Raw genomic sequence first — 23,756 nt, forward strand, 5'->3', positions numbered from 1 at the left:
ATTTTTAGCGTTTCGTATTGTAATTCTAAGTGTCTAGCAACGTTGTTGTGAATGCTGCGGTCTCAGCCTGGCAACCCCCGTGAACTTCGAGTCTGGGCAGGAGGGGGCGGGGGAAACGACTCTCCAGTATTTTGAATTGGTAGTGCAGTAACTATTTTAACCGCTAGCTGCCAGTATTACACACAATATTACATATTGCACCTTTAAGTGTTCATGACAAGATATAACCATGATAAATCTGGTGATGATCATCGTTGTTTAGATACATTAATCCACGTTAAGCTTTTTCAAGTTAAGCGTTTAATGTCCCTGTCGTAACTGTTGGTCATTTCCTTCGCGAGCTCCCGATAAATGATGGCGTTTCTTAGATTTTTGCTGTCTAAAATAGCTGTTATATTTTTCTGGTAAATTAAAAAAGTATCTTGTCTCCTCGTTTGTCCACTTACATCTGTTTTTGTTTTGCAAACAGAGCGGAAATACTGGGCGGAAATGAACTGAAACTTCTTCTTCGTTTTATTGCGGGTTGCAACCATAAAATGACCTAAAACTTAATCGCAATTCATTATTTATTCGGCAAATAACGTTTCCATCAGTGTTTATCGCATAAGCCGTATATCGATCAAGAGAAAATCCGATGAGACCGAACGTATTTCATTTGAGTCGATATTCATGAATTTCAGTCGGATTTTACTGTTTCCATAAGGCATTTTCATTCGATATCACTTAATTCGGATAAAAACGGGTCGATGGAAACATAGCTAGTGTTGCTAATATTAGACCCTTATCACTAGTGGTAACTAGCCTGCCACTGGTAGCTTGACTCTGTCCCAGTTTGTCCCCTAACAATATGGCTTTTTTCCCTTTTTTGCAGGATAGTGTATCTGGGCCTGACACTGGGCCTAAGGACAGTCTCCTTCCTCCTTTGTATATCAGGCTTTGCTCTACTCAAAAGACATATTAAGAGGGAGGAGAAGATTGCTCAGACCAATGGGAGTGCAGAGTTGGAGTCACTAAGGAAAGAGGAGAACAGCTTCATACACTGTGAGCAGTTTATACCGGCCTTGGACTGCAATTCTGACAGAGAGTCTCACTTGTGAGCCTTAGCACAACCTCTTCTCTTCTGACTCAGCTCCATGGAGCACCTCAGATGTACAGAGGAACACGCTGTGGACACTTTTCATAGCACACAGTGTATATTTGTACAGGGTTTTTGTAGATGACTAGTCATTTAAAAAATAAATAAAAAACATGCTATTTCTGGAATTTATAAATGTATCAATTTGTGTTTTTCATGAATGGAAGACTTTTATAGAAAAAAAGTGTTATTGTGGTGTATTTTTTTGTTTGTCTTCTTTTTTATGATTAAACTTGAAAAAAAAAGAAAAAAATCTGTTCTTGGATTCAACATACTAGTGCAGTGCCCGTTGAAAATGTGCCTGTTTGGAACGGGCCAATTGCTTGGCCTGTGATATTGCTGCTTGTAGAATTCATCAAAACCAAATTGTACCGCAAAATTACTTACAGAAGAACCCCAAACAACTTCATATGCAACTCCCCTGTATACCCTACTACTAACTTACTGATTTACCTGACAGAGAACGTTGCAGATTCAGAATGTATTTACAAGCACTCTAGGTGTATGTGTGTGCGTGTGTGCGTGCGTGCGTGCGTGTGCATAGAGTTGTCTCATGTCGTATGACACGTAACACCCGATGTGTGCTTCTTTTACCAATATATATTCAACGATATCTTTTGCATTTTGAATCCAAACAACGTAAAACTTGGCACCGCACTTACTCGTGCCCATAGCAAAACACCTGTCAAGTTTGAAATCCATCAGACTAACAGTTCTAGAGATATGCGCATAACACACAGACAGACGCACACACAGACAAAAAGACGTTCCTGCAATTTATATATATATATATATATATATATATATATATATATATATATATATACTGTATTAAGGTGCCTGGATAAGATGGTTAAATGCCGTCATGTCAGTCGTGGCTTTGCTTTCAGTTCAGAAGACTTACGGACATTTAACGGGTCTGTAGACCTTTTCTGTGGTGTAGGAGATGTGAATGTGTTAAAGTAATGAATAAGGTCAACAAGCAGATCAAAGCTTGAGGCAGCACAGCTGCACAGAACAGCGAAAGTCTGCCTGTTGGCATACAAAGGGGAAATACCACATCTGTCCAGATGTAAGAAAAAGCATTCCTTCAGTTAGATGTAATCCTATTTTGTGTCAATGTGGTACCAGCCTTTTCAGTGACTTTAATGATTGATCTCAGCATGACAATGAGGAACACACTATCTGGGTTCATATGTGTTTATTTGTCCTGCATTTTTCATACACCAATCAAACTGTCAACTAATTACAAAGTGTCAAGAATAGTCGAGCCAACTCTAAATTGTTGGGTTTGATTGTAGATCTACCATTCCAGGATGCTGAGAACAGTTTTTTAAGAATTTGAACAGAGATGTTGATCATGAACACATCAAGTCAAGTGCACTCTCTCATTGAACAAATGAAACGGCTTTTGTGTGGCTTTTGCTTTTGTCTGTTTAAATCCGACCTGTGGCCATTTGCTGCATGTCATCCCCTCTTTCTCTCCCCACTTTCTATCTTTACTATCTGAAAAAATGCATATAAAACAATTCAATGACTTAATGTACAGCATGTATGCATTAGTCATTATGTGCTTACAGGAAGACTATTGCGGTGGTCTGGTGTATGCAAGTGACATCAAATTTTGCATAAAATAATGCATTTCTTTGTTGTTGTTGGTTATCAGGTATTAATATTAAATGTTAGCTTTCAATTCATTTGTACACTTTAACTAATAGTAGAGTAACATGCAAATGTTTTATGTTCATGATAAAGACTTTAGTAAGAAGATGTCAGCATGCTCCTGTTTATCAGATATACTGTAGCCTACCGTTAATCCCATCAATTAAAAAACGTGCCTCGGTTCAAACTTCAAAAGAAAATTAAAGTTGTAAAATATAATACAAACATTGCCTCTAGTGGCATACTGCATACAGCACACAGTTGTAGTGTAATAATAAGAAAAGGTATTCATGTACAGAAGAAATCAGTGTTCCTGTGGTTATTGATCCTTTTTGTCTGCAGGACTCTGGAGATTCTGTGGATCAAGTAAAAGATTAAAAACTAATGCACTCCAGTATTAGTAGGGTTAATATACAGTATTTTGTTATGCACATATAAATTACATCTGTTTGTGACAGTGTGTGTTTACCTGGAGTTGATGGTGTTCCCTCAATAGTCTGTCATACTCATGTGCCAGACCTTTGGCCTGCCTCCTCATGGCCTCCACTTCAGCATGAGACTTGCGTACAGCTACACACAAACATTACTACATCTATAAATTTCTCCATATATTACCAGTGCATCTTAAAATTAGCTTCTATCATAATACCACAGCTCATGTTTGTATCCAAGAAGTGACCTGTGGTGGTCCTTGCTCTGCAAATGTTTAATAGTGTTTTCTTATAAATCTAGTTTGTCCTGAACATTTTATTATAAGAACAGTTCTTTGGTTTTAAAAGGTATAACTGCAGATCATCCTGTAAGTGATGATTACTCACCCTCCTCAGCAGCTTTCACTTGATCCGCCAACTTGTCAGCCTCCAGCTTCATTTGCTGGGTTTTTGCTGACGTGGATTGTTCCTCATCCAGGAGAGCCTGAGCACAAATGATTCTCCTTAATTACCAACACCAGACAACCGTGCACATCCAAAATACAAATCACAGAAACAGTACTCTGTGAAGAATACAGTATGTATTAATGCATACACACTTGACAAGGTGGACATGAGTTACAAACATTTTAAAAACGCAAAGTAATGTTATATTGAGGGTACACTAAACTGCAGTAGATATTACACATTGGGGAAGAAAAGGAAACATAAGACAAAGTATTAGTTCTGTCATCAGACTCTGATTAAGTCTCACTTGTTTGAGCATCAAGTTGTCATCCTGATGCTTCTTGGCTGCTTTGACAGCACTGTCCATTTGTGCCTGAAGACCTGAACTGTTCTCCACGGTGATAGCAACCTGGTTTAGCAAGGTGACAATCCGACGCATGATACTGTCATAATTTCACAGGACAGGTACAGGAAGGAAAAAAAGACAGGACGTGAGAAAGTGAAGTGGACAGTTGTGTGGAATGGTGAAGTAATGTTTTTCTTTGACCAAGGTCCCAAAAACATTCTGTTACTCTAAATACATGTGGAAGGAAAAAACACTAACAGCCAGAGGAAGAGAGAGAAGCCAGATATGTAGAGGTTCCTCTGGGCTCTGAACAGCTTCATGTGGACATTGTCGTACAAATTTGGGTTCACCTTGGCGTCGTGCATGGGCTCAGGACCTGAGTACTTCTGCACTTCACGGACAGCATCTGAGAGTGGGCAGGGGTTGCAGAAGCATGACTGAATGTAATGACTGATGCTTGCTGCGCAGGACTGACCATGTCGTCAGTCAACTCAGTGTTATTCGAACTGTGTTGCTCACTACAGGTTGCTTACCAAGGAAAAGAACAATAAGAACCATGATCATAGTAACGAAGCACTTGTTCCAATATGGAGATAACCAGTTCCATATTCTCCAGCTGAAAACCGAACGCCACCTACGAAGTAGGTAAAAATGACACTGTGAGTGTAACATAAAATAGGCTACAGTAGATCTACCCAGAAAGGACATGCATGCACTCTGCTGGTGATTTGTGTGAAGTGTCTTTTTTATTTTTCTCACTTACAATCAAACTCTTGCATAGGATTTGTTTTTGTGATTGATTGAGAAAATGGGCCTCTGCACAGGAAGCTAAGCATGAGTGCTGAATGAACTTCTGATTATGTTTTGGGTTTGTGTGTTGTATTGCTGTACCTCCGTGCTGATATGAAGGGTATACACAAGATGAGATTGACTACTATCTCTGCATAGAGGAAGAAAGCCACAGCTGTCCACTGGAGAGTCATTGTGACTGTGATTTCCTGAGGAGAACAGGTTTAATTAACTCCATGTATAGTCTGTATAATAGAATATACAAAAAACAGAATTGAAATATTATAAAGATTTACATGTTAAGTATATTCTTCTATTATCAAACATATTTCTCCATTAAATAAAATAATCACATACAATTATAATAATCATTCCCACCAAATAAGTGGCAGTGGAAGTCAATGAACATGCAAAAATATTCATATTACTTTTTGCTTACCAAACTACAGTATATATAGCATACCGTATGTACTATGCTATTTTTATATTGTAGAGTGACTTTTTGAGCATACACACACTGTTTCTGTAGGCCTACTACATAAAACAGGCATTCTGCAGCAAACATCCATAACCCATTTGCTTTTACCTCTAAATCTATTCTTCCTTCCAATCATTAGTATCATCGGCTCATTGTGTTTAAGAGCGAGAGGTGGTCAATCTATTCCAAGCAATAAACAGAGTTGTTGGCTTACCAGACAAAGTTGTACGGTCAGAAGAATGAGAAAGTCCAGACACGCATGCGCTCACACACATTCACAACAGCTGCTGGTGAGCATCTGAGGAGCTACAGCCATAAATAAAACTCTGCTGGCTAGTTGACATCGGTCAGCTGCTTTGGAATTGTTTAAGATCATAACCTGACTGAACAAACTAACCAAAAGCTTTGTTTTCAGTCTACTGAATGAGTGCAAGATTTTTTTATTTCCTTCTACACCCCATTTTATTCCTGGTATGTGGTGTGTGAGCTTGTTTGCTGATGTCTTCTCAAATTTCATGTCATGGTATAAAAATAGTCATGTGAGGGAGGAACACTCAGTTTCTCTATTTGAATAATAATTACGCCTTGGTGTTTGTTATTCATCCCAAAACCTCTAACCAGACTCAATATCTCTTTAGGCTGACTTTTGTGACAGGGCATTTTCTCCACAAAAGAAACCAAACAAATGTCCACAAGGGGGCGATGTTATCTAATGACATAATATAGCTTTTGCACGTGGCAGGAAGTCCTGTATGATTTGCAGTTAGAAGGAGATAAGACAGCCGTCAGTGTGAATAAAGGGCTCAGTTTACACACCAGCTGAATATAAATAGTTACTGAAAATAGCAGTGCTCTTTTTGTGTCTTTGTGCACCTGTTAAAAAGGAACACAAACAGCTATTGGTTTGCTCATCTTGGTCGTGAACACATAAATTGCATGGTTGCACATCATCAACAGAGACTAAGGGAATTCTGCAGCGCAGCCTTCAGTACACTCTCCTTCCTTTTGAATAAAGAGGGTTTTCTTCAGCTCCAATGACTATTCTGTGTATTTTCTCCCTCTCCACTGTATTCAGCTTGCAGAGCTCATTCACACGGGCTTCCTCTGTGAAAGAGATTGATAGCTGCTATCCTCTTTAACTGCATGTCTCAGGAGTGCTAAGGGAGCAAAATGTTTACAGCTGCACCCTGTGATAGCTTTTTGAGAGTGGCCAAATGACTGTAGCAGAACTGAATATGCTTTGATTGCTCTCCTCTCCTCACCATTTCAGAGGTCACAGCTCAGGAGACTGAAGTCATTACAGCAAAATGCCTGCAATAAGCAGATGGTCAGGCTACAGTGATAGTGTGCTTCATGGAGTGTGGTACAAGAGCTCCATCCATTTTATGTATCGTCTGTCTATACACATTTGACAGGTACAGTAGTTAGTGACAATGCACATGAACTTCATAAATGCTATCTCAAATATTATGTAAGATTTTTTCTTTGATTTAGTTTTTTCTTTTGATCTAAGGAAGTTTGCACAACTCCTGTCTGCTTTGTGATCCCAGGACATTACTTCAGTCACAACCTAAACTTGTGACCATAGCTGAAGGTTGAAACATAAATCGACTTGTAAATTGAGAGCCTGCCTTCAGGCTCAGGTGCTTTTGTCACTTTAATGGCCCAGCATCGACCACTTTTAAGCAATTTGGTACACCTACTTGCCTGTCTCGGCCTCCATGTTGCCCTCACTTGTGAACAACTCAGACCATATGGGCCCACGTGGGTAAAGACCATCATGAGCTCCATATTGGTTACTAATGTTCCCAAAAGTGGAGTACCTACAGAGCAAACACCCCCAGGTGCCACAAAGGCATCTTGTTCAGTTCATTTATCAAAGGAACCTACAAAAGTTCTTTCAAAGTACACTTTCCTGCCTACATTTCCCAGCCAAAGTCAGTATTTCCTCACCTTTATGGAAAATGCCTGAGCAAAGGCCTGCAACTGCAGAGTTTGTATTTTTTCTGGCATGTTGGTGACTGGGCACTCAGTGCAAAATTCACGCATACCTTACACACAGGAGTGACAGCCATACGTAAGAGGGAGAGGGAGACAAGGACATCATTCACACACAGGGACAAAAATAAGAGGTGAGGTTGAGTCTCCTGGAGGAAGAATATTCAGATCCCAAATTGTCTAGCATGAGGCACCTCCAAGGGCAAGACACTTGGCCATAGGTGTTCGCTAGATATAGAGGACCCTATCCTCCCTGGACAAGGCGAGGTAACTGACTTTATGTTTGGCCTTTTTGAAGGAGTCAGGATGTCTCTTTGAGTGGCCCTTTTGCATGCAACATATTTACAAGACCCCACCGGAGCTTTAATGACACACAAACATTTAAATGAATTTCTTAAAGATAAAATAATTTAAAAGCAGCTATAATTTTACATCTGCAAGCTGCAATTCCTTTCCTTGACAAGTAATGGCGCATGTCTAGAAGTGCAGGCCAGCGGCTGCTAATGGAATTTACTAGCCACAGGTGTGTGAAGATGGATCCAGACACAGCAACAACCACCATCTGTTGGGCTTTCGCTGTGCAGATCCAGCGAAAGCCCAACACATGGTGGTAAACTAACAGCAAGCTAAAAACACTGACCTTTATGGATGCGTCTTCGCTATTGATGAGCTTCATTCGGACTGCAGCTAGCGTTTGTTGTCCGAGTCTTTTAATTGCACAGTCTGTGTCCGACATTTGTGATCTTGTAGCCTACTTCCAGACAGTTTTTCTGTTCCGTCCAGTGTTACTAAAGATCCTGAATCCAAGGCAGTGAATTTCTTGAAATAGCCATATTATTCTAAAGTTTGATCTAGAGGCAAACATACAATATATGCAGATTCAATATGCAAACTGATAAACTAATAACAGCCAGAGCTCTTAGTCAGTCTCTCTCTAAAACATTATGGAGACTGGAAACTTTGACTTGGGCTCTAACCTAGTGACTTGAGATTTGACTTGGACTTGTTTAACAGCAACAGCAGAAACAGACATTTCTATCTGTTTATTCTTTTGAATTGTAAATGGACCATATTAATGACTTAAGATGTGCACATGTCTCTTGGTGACAGCATGCACAACATTACATCATTATTTTGAAAAGAATTACCTAAATGCATCCGGTCAGCAGTTAAACAATGACTAAACTCTTAACCCTTGTTGCAAACTTACATCAAGCTACATATACTAAAACAGACCATGATTATCTACAGGCAAATGGTGCAATTTGTTTGTTTTGTATGTTTGTGTAAACGTCTCTCTTAGATGTGGAGGATGTGAGTGATTTTGAAACTGAGATTGCTTCTGAGTCCAAACTCAGAACCAACCCACTAACAGTGGGTGTTGCAGTTTGAACAATGCCTTTTTATTTGGATTATGATATATAGACTGTGTTTTGTATAATGAAACAAGGCCAGATGATGAATTCACAGTATATTTGCAATGTCCTTGCTGTATAGACTTTCCCAGCAGTGCTATTTTAAGTTGCACGTACAGATAGGGGGTAGGATCCAATTTAAAGTTCTTGTTCTGACTTATAAAGCTTTGCATGGTCAGGCACCTGTTTACTATATATCTCGGACCTGCTCCATCTGTACACTACTAACAGGTCCCTCAGGTCTTCTAACCAGGGATTACGAGTGGTCCCACGCACTCGCTTAAAAGCTAAAGGTGACCGTTCCTTTAAAATAGTGGCTCCAAACCTGTGGAGCGCCCTTCCAATTGTCTTGCATTCTGCTGTCTCTGTTGATGCTTTTTTAAAAAGGCGAAGAAATCAAATTATTTTTAAATATTTTAATATTTTATTTTCTATTATTTTTTCTTTATTTTCTGTTGGGTCCTACTGTATTTAATTTTTTTTTTACAAATGTTTATCATATGAAGCACTTTGTGACTTTGTCTGTAAAAGGTGCTATGTCAAATAAACTTATTATTATATAGAAAACTGAATTTCACAGAGAGCTACAGTAAGAGAACTTTAGTGGGAGGTGTGTGGTTAACTGCGAATCACAAAACATTATGGGTGGGAAATGTTCAGTATCAAAGAGGTTAACATTACTTTAAGCACATTTTTCATAATTATATGCGTCCGGGGAAATGGTCACAATATAGTTTTTTTTCGTCATTGTGATATCAACTGGCGCAATAATCACATTGCGAAAGGCTGCGACAATTCCCGGAGGATGTTTTTTTCCCAGGAAGTGGTGCAGGAAAAAGATAAAGCAGCACACTTTGTCAATGCATATGGCTAATTTAATTACAAGAGCAGTAGTTTGTCCATGCTTTGCTGATCCATAGCAAGAGTTTTAGTGTGCCACATGGTTAAGTATTTCAGGTTTTATGGAGGAGGCAGACAGAGAACTTAGAGGATGAATCACTTCATGTTGTATAAGTAAAAGCTGCAGGATCAGCTGTCTACTGTTTGTGGCATATATAAATGTCCATGACAAATTTACTTGTAGAAAAGAATGTTTTCCCACAAGTCACGCCAAAAGAAGCTGATGCAATGAATGATTATTTTAATTATCACTTGACGATTATTTTCTTGGTTAATCATTTGAAGTTTTTCTTTTTTTACACTGCAGCGAATGGAGTGGACCATTCTGCTAACCTAGCTCCCAGGAATGAAAGCTTTTGTTTTTCAAATTTGACAATATAACTTGTGACATCACAATGGTCAAGGTCCTAAGAGGTATGATTGTTGGTAGTTGTAATTGGTTTTGTTTAAAAATGCAGAGTATTATAGTTTATTGCTGTTTGGAAGACTAAAATAAGATAATATAGTGTAACGCCAGCTGACAATTGTTGCCCTAGCAACGCTAAACATTTAGGTATTGGGCTGAATGAATGGAAACAGTGTGGTCAAGCTACATTGTAAATATGAATTGATACAGTGTTGCCTCTATGTTGATTTTGCTGTGGCGGCCTGCCACCACGTTGGTAAACTTCTTTAGGTACATTGTGGTGTTTTTGTAGTATTTTATTAGCTAAAATCAATGTCTTCATTCATAAATATGTCCTCATTGGTGTAAAATTACCTCTGCCAATGATCTGACTTATCCTCGTAAACGAAGAATTTCTTATCTGTATTTACATTGGACGGGCAAGTCCAAGGAGGCTTCCATGTCATTCCGCCATTTTAAAAAACTATAATCGCTGAGAGAGACATAAAGCACTAGCCTACCTGTCTAGCTAATCTACAACGCGTTTTTGTTCAGAGCCAGCGTCACGTGACTGAAACCAGCTGAAACGGAGAAGGAGATCCATGAGAGGTGCTTGTCACTGCCCCGGCAAATTTGAAAGCCTGCACTGCACTTTAGTTCATAATGGAGGATCATACTTATGCCGAGCCACAGGAGAAGGAATCCTCGTCGCCAAAAAAGTGAAAATTGTTGTCATAGCTTCTTGGTACCGGCTACCGTAATTGCAACACGCATTTGAAAAAGCGAGCGCTAGAGAGCACTATTCATTTGAATGCAAAATACAATTTCACCGCTAGATGGGAGAAATTCCTACACAGTGTATCTTTTAAAAAAAAAAAGGAAACTTGTTTCGGGGAGAATAAAACTATTTTATTACTCTACTCTACTACTATCTTCCTAATAACATTACCAAAAAAACTCAGTATGCTGCAAATGTTGGTATAATATGAAAATGTCTGGTGGATTTAACACAAAAATAATTATTAAATAATAATTTATTGAATGAATCAAATTTGAACATTTCTGTCAGTGGCTTGTTGATCTTTACATTGTTAGTTAATTTCCTATCCTGGCCTGAGACACACATTCATGCGGTTTGATAAAGTACTTATTAGACTTTAACTTATCATTGCACTTACAATAACGAGCGTAGACGTCCTCAATTTAGGTCATCCTGTACGTCTCATCTCCGGTTTTTCCTGCCTTGTGTGTGTGCGCACGTCAGTCGCGGGGGGAAATGAGCAGCAGGCCTGCCCGCTGCAGAGAGCCAACAGGATTGAAATAGCAGCAGCTTTCAGCGACTTTAGAGTGAAAAGATTTTACAACGTACATTGATGTTAAAATGTATACAGGTTGGCAGGACGGTCTGAAATGTTTTGCACCGTCTGTACTTTTGGTTGATAAATGTGAGATGTTTGAGTCACACGCATCTCGTCTTCATATCTTTTATTTTTTTATTGACAAAGTGCAATTTACAAAGAATCAGGTAAACAGTAATAGCACATCAAGTGTACAAATTTATGAAGATATAAAAAAACAAACGATGAAATTCTGGTCTTCATATCAGAAACAAGGAAAACCCGTTCTCACTCCCGCTGGGTCAGTGGCTCTCAAGAGTCACATACTGACTCAATGTCTGGCACGTGGGACTGCTGTGATTGGTTGAAGTCGCGGGAAACTCTGGTTTTTGGACAAATTTGTGGTAAAGTTGCGGTGATTGGTCAAAATTGTGAGTCGCACCGAATTCACGGTGATTGGTTGCATTCATGTGAATTGTTGCGATCGCAAAATCGCAAAATCCTGGAGGGATTGAATGAGTTTTAAGTCCATCCAACCCACACACACAGGGACTGGGCCTCCAGCCATGTCTGACTTCTTTTTGTCCTTCACATTTTTGGTTCAGTGCAATAGTCTGTCCCTTTTGTCTTTGTTGAGCAACAACAAGGACAATTTTAACAATATAATGGCACATTTCATCAAATGTAAAATTCTTACACACTAAACAATCTCTATAACCATGCTTGATAACATAAGCATTTCTTGTGCTATCGCCAATTTTCTCTTCATATAAAATCCAGGATTCTATTTTTTCTATTTTTAATTTATAATACTGAAATAATCTGTATTGTCTACATTAGCATGCATTTGAAGTTGCTTTTCTCTGTTTACCCCCCAGGATTCATTTGTTCTGTGATGTAGACTGGATAATAAAGGAGATCACTTCGTGTGTCACTAAACGCGTGCTCTCTACTGATACCGATAGGGAACAGTAATCTATACAGCAACGATTTAAAGGTAGACTGGTGTGTTATTTTTTTTGTCCAATACCACCATTAAGGTCATAGCTAGCAGAGGTCATACTTCATTGTCCTTTGATTCATGGTTTCTATCTGAGCCATGGATCTTCTTGTTCATAGGCTAAAGGTTGTATATCAGAGTCATATATCTTCCATCTCTCTAAATGTGGCTTGGCGAGAGTAACATTTGGAAAATGACCACATGCAACAATTTGTCAAGCTGTGCTGGCTGGTGTGCTCAATTCACTTTCTTCTTCTCTATGATAGCAGAATTAGAGTTGAGTGTTCGCTGACCTAATGCAATAGAGCCTTCATACGGACAGAGTAATATGATTTCCCAGGCTTTTATTCTGTGGCTGGATAGAGAGGAGCCCTAAAGAGATGGCATCTGAATTGGGCATAGCTGCATAAGAGAGGCAGCCATTGAGTGAGAGAGGGAGGGACATGTATGTGATCACAGTCAAGTGATTCTAAAGGCTCACGGTGAACCTCTGCTAGTGTGGTAATGTATGGACCTATTTTCTTTTCTCTGCAGGTCACCTCGGGTTGGGGGTGTCATGGCAATTTGCTAACCTATCCAATATGCTAACCAGCAATGCTGACCTTGAGATGGAAGACATTTGTAAATGTCTATATGAAAGTGGTCCCATGTGGGCAATTACATGAAACTACGTGCAGTCAATATAGTAGCGATCATAACAATAAGGGTAGATTCAGAGTTTAATTAAACAATACAGTAAATGCTTGCCCCTCACAATATTGGATAATTTGGAATTGTATACAAAAGGGGAAAATAAGACACATGAGATGAGACTTGCAGTGTAAATTGGACAGCATTTTTGTAAGTCAGTCACATGCTAAACTGAGCATCTTTATGTGTGTCATATTGACTTTAAGATTACTTAAATTACTTAAGATTACTTCAACGTATTTATTTTATTTGAAGTCCTTAATAAGATAAGTACCTTGAAAAGCAAGGTATGTCCAGGTTCTGTTGCTTTTTCTTTGCCTTGGGTGATCAAAAATTGCTTAATGCAGCTTAAACATAGCATTAGATTTCATCATGATAATGAGATTAATACAAAATTGAGGTCACTGTCATTGCCTAATGTCCTACACAACATTTTACAATCCACCCCAAAGCTCTGAAAAATGTTTTGGTACAGATCTAGTATTTAAGCTGAATATTTCATGAATATACCGGAGCACATTTTGCAACTATTTGACAGAAATATGCTATTTTAGGTAAAAGTGCATCCATTCTGATCTTGAGTCACTGTTATTTGTGGCGTTTCAGAGTTCTGTGTTGCACTCCTAATTGGGTTTTTACCCCAGTTTGAGAAACTACTGAGCCAATCTGTGCCTTTATAGACTGGACCAAGGTTAGGAACTTCATCTAACTGTGCCAGAGCCAGAATCCAAACAAATATAGCAATAAGCGTTGATTAAAAAAAAGGTGGAGCTATGGAGCCTGAAAATGAAGCTGACTAAAAACAGAACACCACCATGCATTGAAGGCATTTCTTTAAAATAAAGACGTTTTTGCAATTCTCCCAAAGAGTTTAGAAAAAGTGAAATACTAGCAAAGATTCAATGCTTATTGTTGTTTCTCCTTTGATGGCCTAAGTGTGTGGCAGTGGCACTGAAATAATTAATAGGTAAATGAGCATTGCTCTCTATGTTACAAAAACATCATCTAACATCAATGAACATGATCAACTTGAAGCTAACTGCTGCTGTCCTGTACTCACACAGCTTCAGTTTTGGGTAAAAATGACCTCAAGAGAACAGATACATCAGTCTCAGAAATTAGTGAGAGCAAAATACTCCCCTCCCAAACAGAAAATGACAAGAAACAGGAAGTGAATGTCAGACTGAATAATGCAGTGGTAACAAAATGGCAATTCAGTCAGAACATCAGGATATTTTGGTTATGCTTGAAAGGCCTTTTTGCTTAGCCAATGTGGCTGCACCTCAGGATGGAAAACAAATTATGACCTCAAAGTCTAGTTACTGTAAATAGTATTGGTCTTTGAGAGGTTATTTTAGAAGGTAATCAATACAAATGATTTTTTTGGTAACACTGATGAGGTTTGGAATAGTACCTGACATTTGAGCAGAGGTCTATATTCAGATTTAGAACTTAGCTGGTAGTGTTGTTGTATTGGTAACAGGAATACGTCTTTACATTTGTATACTGATACCCCACCTTTGAGGTTTGCCTTCAAGAAGTCTGACTCATATACATATGTTTGTTAAATGTATCCTCTGGCTCAATGTTTCATCTCATAGGTCATCATTTTCCCTCCCCTGTCGGCTAATCTGTTGCTGGCTGTGATCCCATTTCCACTCTCCATCACAGACATGCCCTCAAGGTAGTAGTACTGTGACATCCAGACTGCCTGTTTACAGCAGGGTCATAAAGAACCTTGCCTGCATCAATATTCCCATATCAGCCCTTTCTGTTGTGCTGCAAACCACATGCTGGCAGCCAGAGAGCATCTGATCGAGGTTGTGTAATCGCTCTGGTAGCCAACAGTCCTGTGCTCTCAGGATCTAAAGGGCTCTTCAATTTTCTGCTATACCTGAGACAGCAAAGGCATAATAAGCTCATTACTAAGATATACTGTGAAGTACAGTTTGCATTTGTGTGTGTGTGTACCTTTATGATTACATGTGAATTAGGCCTGCACGATATTGGAAATAAACTGACATTATTTTCACATATATTACAAATATATGAAAGAAAACTAATTTTTACAAGATGACGTAAATAGCTCTATTTGGAAATAAATTCTTGACTACTGGGGTGATCTGGGGAGTGCATCTACATAGAAAATAAAAATGAAAAGAACTTTTCTTATGTGAACCATTCTTTGTTGAACTACAAACACCAAAGCAAGTAAGCGCTGTGACTACTATTCTGAAGTGATTTTGGAGAGGGAAATTAGATGGTTAAATACACTGGTTGACTGACATGACACCATTGTATTCATACAATACTATTAATCCAAGCTGGTAGCAGCTTTATGCGGTGAAAAAAAGGCCGGGAGACGTCGTGATAACGTTGCATTAATCAGGTGATTTAGTCATCAAACACTGAGTAGTGGAAAAGTGTGTGCATCACTGTGTCAGCAGCAGCTGCCGCGATACTTTTCTACACGCGGAGAGCCTCACTTACCATAACAATAAACCCTGTCGGACTAACGTTATGTCACATACACACGCTGCCCACATGGGTACCTGTCTTAAAGGGGAACATCGCAACGCCCTGCGATGTAGACGATGAAACAAAATATCGTGCAGCCCTAATGTGAATGCACTGTACAGTATAGAAATGTTAGAAATAATGTAATCTTTGACTCAGGGAGCTGAGCATGGCTTTATATGCTAATTGTAACTGCATCTAGATTCGGCATGAGGGCGCAGACTGAATGTAATTAATTGATTTTTTTTTCTTGTAGTTTATTACTACTGAAATTCTGCAGCTGTATGAATAAATTATGTCTACTTATTTAAGGCAAACTTGGTTCATAGACAAGTTGAGCCAAAAATACAAGGCTGGCTGAATTATAGTCTAGCAGCAGCTGGGAAACACAATTTCCCTATGCTATTGATAAACAAAGGAGGAAATGCACTATGGGTAGACATACACAGGCAGAATAATTTCATTATATGTTATTTGTGGATTGTAAACAGAATTTTTTATTAAGCTTTAAGATTTGTGCAGTAGTTCTTTATTGCAGTTATGGATTTGCTTATTTGGAGAGCATTGTTTTTCAGCTAGTATTATTAAAAACAGACAATTTGATAATACAACCATTTTCAACATTTTCTTTTAGTTTGATTAAATAACGTCTTTATGAAAACAGCATCTGAGGATTCTATTCACTTTTAGAATTAAAACAATATTTGTTATATTTTTTTCATTGTGTTCAATATGTGCTCTCCCTGTCACAGTCCCTGTCCCACCATAAACTCATGCTCAATTCATTAAACCAAAATAAGGCAACTGTAGATTTTCCATTTGGCTCAAAGATGTGACCGTTAAAGGGAAACAGACTAGGCTTTGATTACATCTGGTTTATGTCAAACAAGGTGATGAGAGCCATGGTCTTCTGTTGTGTCTGTGGAATGCAACTGATCTTTAACTCTAAAAGCAGTGATTGTGAACAGTACACCCATAGCTTTTCGGCCATTGCAACATAACATACACTACTTTTGCTACTTCCTTTCCATGCCTGTCTCTTCATGTTTGACCTGTCTGTCTACCTTCCCTCAGAGGGCTCACAGGCAATAAGGTCAGTGGTCACTGGGGACCAAGTGGCATGGTGATGAATGGGAGTAATCTCACATTTGTTACAGAATCACAAACACTTTACTTAGGGGAGGGGAGAATTGGAGGCCTTTTGCTGTGTTAGGTGACTGAACACAAAATTTATTATAAATATACATATATATAATAATTCCTACATCTCTCTTTCTATTTATATACCTTGTTTACCCTATGCTGTACATGTATTATGTATGTACACAATGCACTGTATGTTGCTACCGTTACAAAAAGCCATGCAATATCTACAGTACAGTATATGATGTATATATGAAACCTACATTTGTTCTCAATAAATAGTAATAAATTATCCACCTCTTGATTTTGTACATTCTATTGCACATATTTACATTACTGCTTTGGATTAACATTTCCCTTTTTCATCATGACCTGATGTCAGTTTTAGCTGCTTTTATTGACTGTAGACCTTAAAGATAAGGAGTTCTTTCATTCCACGTCCTCAGAAGACAGACATTTTTGTTGGGCATCTTTGTCCTCAAATGTCACCTTTTTGTTCCTCTTTGGGTCAATCCAGGAGTTGTGGATAATGGCATTATTAGGGGTAGGATCTGCCTCAATGATCGACACCACTCGCTTCTTCATCTTGCTTTTCAAGACTTTCTGAAACTTCTGCCTAGTAAAGGCATAGAGTAGAGGGTGAAAGATAGTGGTCCCATAAGCCATGACCAGGAAGCCCAGTCTCAACTTGACCATTAGGTCACTGGGGCCCACACTCAGGATAACTGTGTTGAGCACTGTGATGGGTGTCCAGCACAGCAGGAAGGTAGAAACAATCAGGAGGGACATCCTGAAAACCCTCTTTTGGCGCTCTCGCCTTTCTCTGTGACGCTTAACAGCCCTACGCAGGGCGATGATGACAGAGACAGAGGTACGCATTCCCAGTGTGGGGTTGCGACTGCCACTGCTCTGGGATGCATCTGTGGCCTCTTGCTGCGTTGTCATGGCTGTCATGGATGGCCGCTTTTTCCTGCGAGCCTTCTTCTTCTGTGAAGCGTGGAAACGTGTGCCAATGCGAATATTGAGTGCCTGCAGGATCTTTGAGTAGGTGATGAGCATGACAACGACAGTAAAGAAGAAAATAGGAATCTGAGCAAGCAGGTGGTAATAGAGGCCGAGTTCTGTATAGTACTGGTTAGTGTGGACCACATTCTCCACCACTGTCTGGTTCAGATCAGCATGGCCCTGGGCGAAGAAGCCCACCTCAATAAAGGGGACGAGGAAACTAACAAAAGACAGTACCCAAATGGCAGCCAGCAGGGTCAGGGCACGGCCCATTGTCAGCACCCGGTTGGCTGGTTTGACCGAGATGTCATAGCGATCAAGGGTGATGGCAAGCACATTAGCAGCAGTGGCAACACTAGCAAAGGAGACGCAGGCTTCATGGAAGCAGCAGACGAGGGCAGTGTCTCCCTCCAAGGAGAGCAACACCACCACAATAGTGAGGGGGATGCAGCACACACAAACTAGCACATCCAACACATGGAGGTTCATAGTAACGATGTTACTGACGGAACTAATGAGGTTCGACTTCATACAGTAGAGTGCAAGCACAGTGAGGTTAGAGCTCATTCCCAGGAGGATTTCCAGCATGAGGAAGCCAGTCAGAGAGACCTGGAAACTGACAGGATAGGGATACGGGCTGGGGGTTGCCGGACTCATGGTGCGACTGATGGGTTCAGTGTTGTCGGTGACCGTGACGTTGCTCATGGTGGCTTCTTGTTTCGGGCAGGGAAGGATATGCATTATCCTGTGTGTAGGGAGAAGAGAGAAGAGAAACAGAGAATTCATGAAGAGGAAAAGGAAAAGAAGAGGTTCATGTTTGTGGATCTCTAGAAAGTTGTAATTAACACACATTTGAGAAATCTTGTCAGACTAATGTGGTGTAGTGCAATGTAATGCAGTTATACATATATAAGGAAGCCTTTTAAGTTTTAAATGAGAAGTTTCAAATGAAAAATGCTGAGAGCAGAAGCTTTAATAGTGCCTAAACTTTCTTCCTTGCAGATTAGATTGTCTCCCTATGTGCATGACATGACTAACTAGTAACTATCTTGCATCAATCAGCTTCTACTTTTGTTATCACCATCCACAATTAGACAGTTGCATCCACAGCGAAGGCACATAACAGAAACATAACATTAAATTCTAATAACCTCACAGCCCTAATGGCTTAGTATGTTGAGGCTTTCTAGTGGCTTAGTTGTGGCTTAGTGTTCTTTCGAGCCTCTGCTGAACAGCACATTCAAGCTGACATATGTACTCATCATTTCTGGCAGCATTTCAGTCATGGCCAAATTACAGGAGTTGGTTCATAACTGACAAGAATATTCTGTGAGAAGATTATTTTTTAAGGTTAAATTTACTTCATCACCAGCAGGCTTCCAACTCTCAAAGATGCTCTTTAAAATACAAGTTTGTTCGGACAGGAGTACTGAGACAATACAATGTTTGTTCGGACAGGAATACTGAGTGCACCAAAAACAGTTGCCATTTGAAGCTAATTAATATTGGTTTTGGGGAGAAAACTCTAATACACATGCAATCCAAGATAAATTGAAATGACTGCAATAGCACATGCAATATTAAAATCATCAACCTCCCCTAAATAAATAAATCCAATCTGAACATGGTTCTAGATGACGAGGAGAAAAACAAATGTTTTTGTTTTATATTTACCCTTCCCTCCAGCACTATCTGAATACCAAGGCTGCGTAATCAGGCCATAGAGTCCATGTTGTATCCACAGAGACGAGCATCACTTCTAAACATAGCCAGTGGAAAAGTGTTTCCGCTCAGGCAGAGCCCCCCAGCGAGGCTTTTCCTTTCACTGCTAGTCCCTCCCAGAGCGGCTGACAGCCAGAAAAGCACCTGTCCGTCTCGCTAAAGACTGTCAATGGGCTGCCAGCTTTTTTTCACGACCTTAATGGTAAGAAAGCTAAAGAATCAGCCACCTGCACCCAGTGGATTTTAGAGAATAATTATGCTAATGTCCTCTACAGACTTTTTCTACGATCTCTGGTCTGTTTGCTTTGGCGATGTTGGGAGCTCTGATGGATGAGTGGAACAAGGATAAGATGTCGGGGCCACCTCCTGTTTATAATCTCATGATATTCCCAGGCAGGAGAGACCCATCCAACCACGAAAACAAAGAAACACAGACTCTTTCCCCTGCGCAGGGCTGGAATGTACTGCTCATAGTACAATGATCCAAATCCTTGCTTTTTGCTTTTTTGTCCTCCGTGAAAAGAAAGTCAGATCTGTAAACACAAAAAAACAGTTGCATCCATTAGATTTTACTCCAAGAGGCAGAGTTTGTTAGCCGGCTGTGTATATTCTTTAGTGTACACCATAGTAATGTCCAGAATCTTTCCAGGGAGGTCAGTTTGTCCAGGCAGAGTTTAGGCACATGTCCCCACTGGGAGCACTAATGGAACAGGCCTTCACTTTCCACCTTTCTCATCAGTCTCTGTACGCCTGGTTCCAGCTGCCATTGACATGAAAATCGAGCACGGGTCTCCAGTTTGCCCCTCGACATGCTGAACCCTCAATGGAGATGGCGTGAGTAGAGCAGATTATTAGTGAGTCCATGTGTGTCCAATCACCATGACGTGATCACTGAGACATTTGTGATCACCAGTTTTTATGTGTGCATGGAAGGGGGGTTGATTCAGTGATTCAGGAGAAGGTCATCCTCATGAGGTAGTACAGTATGAGTGAGTTCATCAGAGAGCCTGCAGTAGATTTGCAAAAAGATCCCAGACAAGAATTGGTCTTTAGGTAGCAGGAGTTGCATACATTATCTGTCTGTCCTTCAATGCCACATCTTTCTGTCTGAGTGACCTGAGGAGAGAAAGGATAGAGTAATGGATGATAGGGAGAGAGAGAGAGAGAGAGAGAGAGAGAGAGAGAGAGAGTAGGAGGAGTAGGACAGGGAAGTGTGGGGGATGCATTGGTGAAAATAAACATATCCTCAGCAGAAAGGCGACAAGGAAACTCATTAGCATAGCAACAAGCCTCTGATGTCTTATCATGTTCCTGTGGATCGCCTGATTCACTTTACATCTTTGTTATTGCATTTACATAACACTAGCACTTTGAAAGGGCTTGCACAAAAGTAACTGGTATTTGACATCCCAGCCTCCTGTTTTCAGGTTAAAGATGAACTTATTTATCTTTTTTTTTTGTTTTTGTGTAAATAATTACAGGAAAATGCTTAGTGTTGATTACTGTATGCCACGACTAGCCACAGTGGTGCTAAAATGGTCATACAATTTTAATGATAGGCCAGACTTGCTTAGAGCCTTAGTGTGATTTCTTGGGGAACTTGTCATACAGACATGGATGCCCCCTCGTGTATGTGATCCATGTAATCTCTTCAGAGAAAAATGTCGGTCATTCTTCAAGGTTGTTTCATTGACAGATGTCATACTTTACTGTGCCACAATGTCAGCAGAAATGATCAATGAGTGTCATGCGTTTAGTACCAGGCAAGACAGAGGATCATGCATGTTATTAAGATCCACAGTTTTAAAGTGTACAATTGCATATCAAGTTTCTCATATCATTCAGCCTGACAGTTTGGAATGTGTGCTTAGCAGTAAGACAAAAACTAATGTGCTTACAGTATGTGGGGGCCCCCGTAATGCATAAAGAAATGATCAAAACCCCTTTAGAGTGTGATGTAATAGCAGCTACTTGGAATTACAAGTTTAAGACTGAACATATTTTAATCAGTTATTAATAGGTTTCACTTTAACTATAACCATATATTTCTAAATAAATCAACAATACATTATAACTGAAGTCATTTAGGAAATTATGTTGATAGTTTCTAATCCCATGCATTTGTTGTGGTGACAGATGTGTGGCATTGAGCTTTCTTTGCTGTTCTACTCACCTTAGTGTTGTAAATCAAACCAATAAGTGCCCCGTCAAGACACAGCAGAGCTCACCATGCAGGGTAAACACTGATGCTTTGGAGCTGGTCCATACACCACGCTGTCCCCTCTCCTTGCAGCTCTGCAACAATCTAGGTCGACCGATTGAAACAGCTGGTTTATATTCTGCTCCCTCCAGCAGCAATCCAAGAATTGGGATTGAATATTGATGAACATACAACGGTCACACAACTGACAGATGTTCTTTCCCTCCCAGACAGAGAAAAAGTCCACAGAGATTAGTCCTGACAGGGATGTTGGTGAGTTTTTTCTTCTCCGTTTGTCCCCCTTTTTTTCTTATCCATCCATATGGACAGGTTTGTGAATACTCACCTCACCAACTCTCTGTTGCGCTCCCTCCCTGCCTTACTGTCTAGATAGGAGTGCAAACCATCACACTCCAAGTATCTCTCTATATCCCGCTCTGCTCTCCTCTCTCTCCCTTGTTCCCGCTCTCTTTCTCTCTCTATCTCTCTCTCTCACACTGCAGAGGTTTGCAGTGCTCCCCCAGTTCTGATTGGTCTTCTGTAATAGGCTTAACCCTTTCCTCTCCAGCGAGGGGAGGTATATCCTTTTGTTCTGACTCTATCCTCTCTTCCCTGACAGTGGCGGTGACATCCCGTGTGGGGCTGTAGTGGTTTGGAAAACAGCTTCTACTTTGCTTTTACACAGGGACTTTAGATGACACTGCGCTAAACACACACCCTGCTGCATAGTCGTAGACACAGACCTGTTAAAGAAAAAACTGGAAAATGCAGGATTGATGTATTAATTAGCTCTGTTACGATGTAATGAACAAGTAATGTGTTTGTGCACTGTAGGGGGTGGGGATGATGAGGATGGAGAGCCAGCAGAGAGAAGCAATATTTTTTGTACTGATTTTGCGCACATACATTGGTCTTAATATGTGTGTGCAAGTGAGCATGAGAGGCAGCGAGACTGACAGAGAGGAGATGCATTCTTGCAGCCGTGAGTGGGAGAAATGGATTATGCAGGAAAGAATGAAAGTCAGAAAGGAAGAGATAGATAGTGGCTCTCTGATTGATAGTTTCAATTAAGTTGCACCGTCAGATCAGTAAGTGCTTGACCACCCTCCATTCCTTTGTCAAGACTCATTTGTCAGATGCAATTATTGCCAGAGGGCATCTTGGTACCTGACAGCCTCCAGTAAAGAAGAGGGGGGGGGGCATCTGTTTTGCTGGCATGGCTAACTGATAAATGAATGATTAAAGCCCACAGAAAATACATCAGATGTCTGATGGTGACAGTTAAAAATAGGACTTTACCAGGCAGGCACATGTTCCAATTCGTTTTCAGGGCGTTTAAAGTTGATTTGCTGCACTAGAACAGGGATCAAAGGTTAGAATGGGTTGTGAGCTGTTACCTTGGTAGTAAGGAAACAATTTGTCTGCTAATAAATTGGTTGATTGACAGAAAATAAATCGACTAGTTTGATAATCGATTTATCATTTAAGTAAGTTTTTAAGTGAAAATCTAAAGAATTTACTAGTTTCAGGTTCTCAAGTGTGAGGAATGATGTCATTTTGTGCTCTGACGAATTGTGATGGACGTTTTTGGCAATTTTTTGGCAACATTTTGTTGACTAAACGACTGATAAATCTGATAAATATTCCACACATATATACATGTATAATTGATACACGTTGCTGAATGGTGACAATTGGATGTCTACATTACTCACATATAATGTTGCCTTTGGATCATGCATGTCAGAAGCGACATGATAAGTCTGTAACAATATAGAACAAATTGGAGGTTAAGGGGAAAACCTCAATTACAATATGGCATTATTGAGGGCATCGGATGCCCCTGATCATAGAGAAATATGTGTTTCCCTAACATTTTACACATGTAGAGCAGCACTTGTTTACTTAGGATTAAGAAGAGCAAATACTTGCATGTTTTTAAGCCTCTCATCAACACTAACTTTCACTGGATCTTCACATTGCATGTTATGGAGCTTGGGACATGTGTCAAGAGGAATTGTACGTGTGTGGATGGAGGAAAGATGTGAAGATTGATGGAAGGCGGGGAAAGAGAGCTTTTATTCACGGTGGTTGGTGTGTAGTTGTTGGGTAGTGTGCGCGGGGTTTTGTACATAATGTATCTATTTGTAAGGTTC

At 39.9% G+C, this 23,756-nt stretch overlaps 3 protein-coding genes and 1 long non-coding RNA gene across 10 annotated transcripts in view; 2 read left to right on the forward strand and 2 right to left on the reverse strand.

The window, feature by feature from the left end:
- Positions 1 to 1,327, forward strand: part of LOC120564675 (solute carrier organic anion transporter family member 1C1-like) — a 28,012-nt gene extending 26,685 nt beyond the window's left edge. For all 4 annotated transcript variants that reach the window (XM_039809852.1, XM_039809850.1, XM_039809851.1 and 1 more), the window contains one exon: positions 872 to 1,327. In XM_039809852.1, the coding sequence (XP_039665786.1) occupies positions 872 to 1,097 (226 nt within the window). In that variant the 3' untranslated portion in view covers positions 1,098 to 1,327. The remainder of the gene's footprint in view (positions 1 to 871) is intronic.
- Positions 1,328 to 2,319: 992 nt separating this feature from the next.
- Positions 2,320 to 8,122, reverse strand: LOC120564552 (B-cell receptor-associated protein 29-like). Of its 3 annotated transcripts, none has more exons than XM_039809648.1 (8): positions 7,927 to 8,122; positions 4,913 to 5,019; positions 4,555 to 4,655; positions 4,280 to 4,427; positions 3,983 to 4,118; positions 3,616 to 3,712; positions 3,267 to 3,367; positions 2,320 to 3,152 (listed from the first exon to the last, which is right to left on the reverse strand). In XM_039809648.1, the coding sequence occupies exons 1-8, from the start codon at positions 8,020 to 8,022 to the stop codon at positions 3,117 to 3,119; spliced, it is 822 nt and encodes a 273-aa protein (XP_039665582.1). In that variant the 5' UTR covers positions 8,023 to 8,122; the 3' UTR covers positions 2,320 to 3,116. The 3 variants fall into 3 exon arrangements, with proteins under 3 accessions (XP_039665582.1, XP_039665583.1, XP_039665584.1); XM_039809649.1 differs by lacking the exon at positions 7,927 to 8,122 and adding an exon at positions 5,503 to 5,722; XM_039809650.1 differs by lacking the exon at positions 7,927 to 8,122 and adding an exon at positions 5,397 to 5,517.
- LOC120564553 overlaps positions 7,316 to 23,756 on the forward strand; it is a 39,409-nt gene continuing 22,968 nt past the window's right edge. Inside the window, exon 1 of one of the 2 annotated variants that reach the window (XR_005640116.1) lies at positions 7,316 to 7,553. This is a non-coding gene — a long non-coding RNA (uncharacterized LOC120564553). The remainder of the gene's footprint in view (positions 7,554 to 23,756) is intronic. The other variant, XR_005640117.1, reaches the window with a different exon arrangement.
- On the reverse strand, positions 16,042 to 22,086 carry LOC120564551 (G-protein coupled receptor 22-like). Its single transcript, XM_039809647.1, has 3 exons — positions 21,574 to 22,086; positions 19,353 to 20,516; positions 16,042 to 18,423 (listed from the first exon to the last, which is right to left on the reverse strand). The coding sequence occupies exon 3, from the start codon at positions 18,417 to 18,419 to the stop codon at positions 17,103 to 17,105; it is 1,317 nt and encodes a 438-aa protein (XP_039665581.1). The 5' UTR covers positions 18,420 to 18,423; positions 19,353 to 20,516; positions 21,574 to 22,086; the 3' UTR covers positions 16,042 to 17,102.

The sequence above is a fragment of the Perca fluviatilis genome, chromosome 8 (assembly GCF_010015445.1).
Source record: "Perca fluviatilis chromosome 8, GENO_Pfluv_1.0, whole genome shotgun sequence".
Lineage (NCBI taxonomy): Eukaryota > Metazoa > Chordata > Actinopteri > Perciformes > Percidae > Perca > Perca fluviatilis.

Excerpts from the sequence above, each read along its gene's own strand:
- LOC120564551 (XM_039809647.1), bottom strand. The coding sequence starts at position 18,419 with ATGCATATCCTTCCCTGCCCGAAACAAGAAGCCACCATGAGCAACGTC.
- LOC120564552 (XM_039809648.1), bottom strand. The coding sequence starts at position 8,022 with ATGTCGGACACAGACTGTGCAATTAAAAGACTCGGACAACAAACGCTA. Across the intron at positions 3,368-3,615 it reads AGTGAAAGCTGCTGAGGAGG|CTGTACGCAAGTCTCATGCT; the intron begins GTGAGTAATCAT and ends GTTTGTGTGTAG. Across the intron at positions 3,153-3,266 it reads GGGAACACCATCAACTCCAG|AATCTCCAGAGTCCTGCAGA; the intron begins GTAAACACACAC and ends CTTGATCCACAG.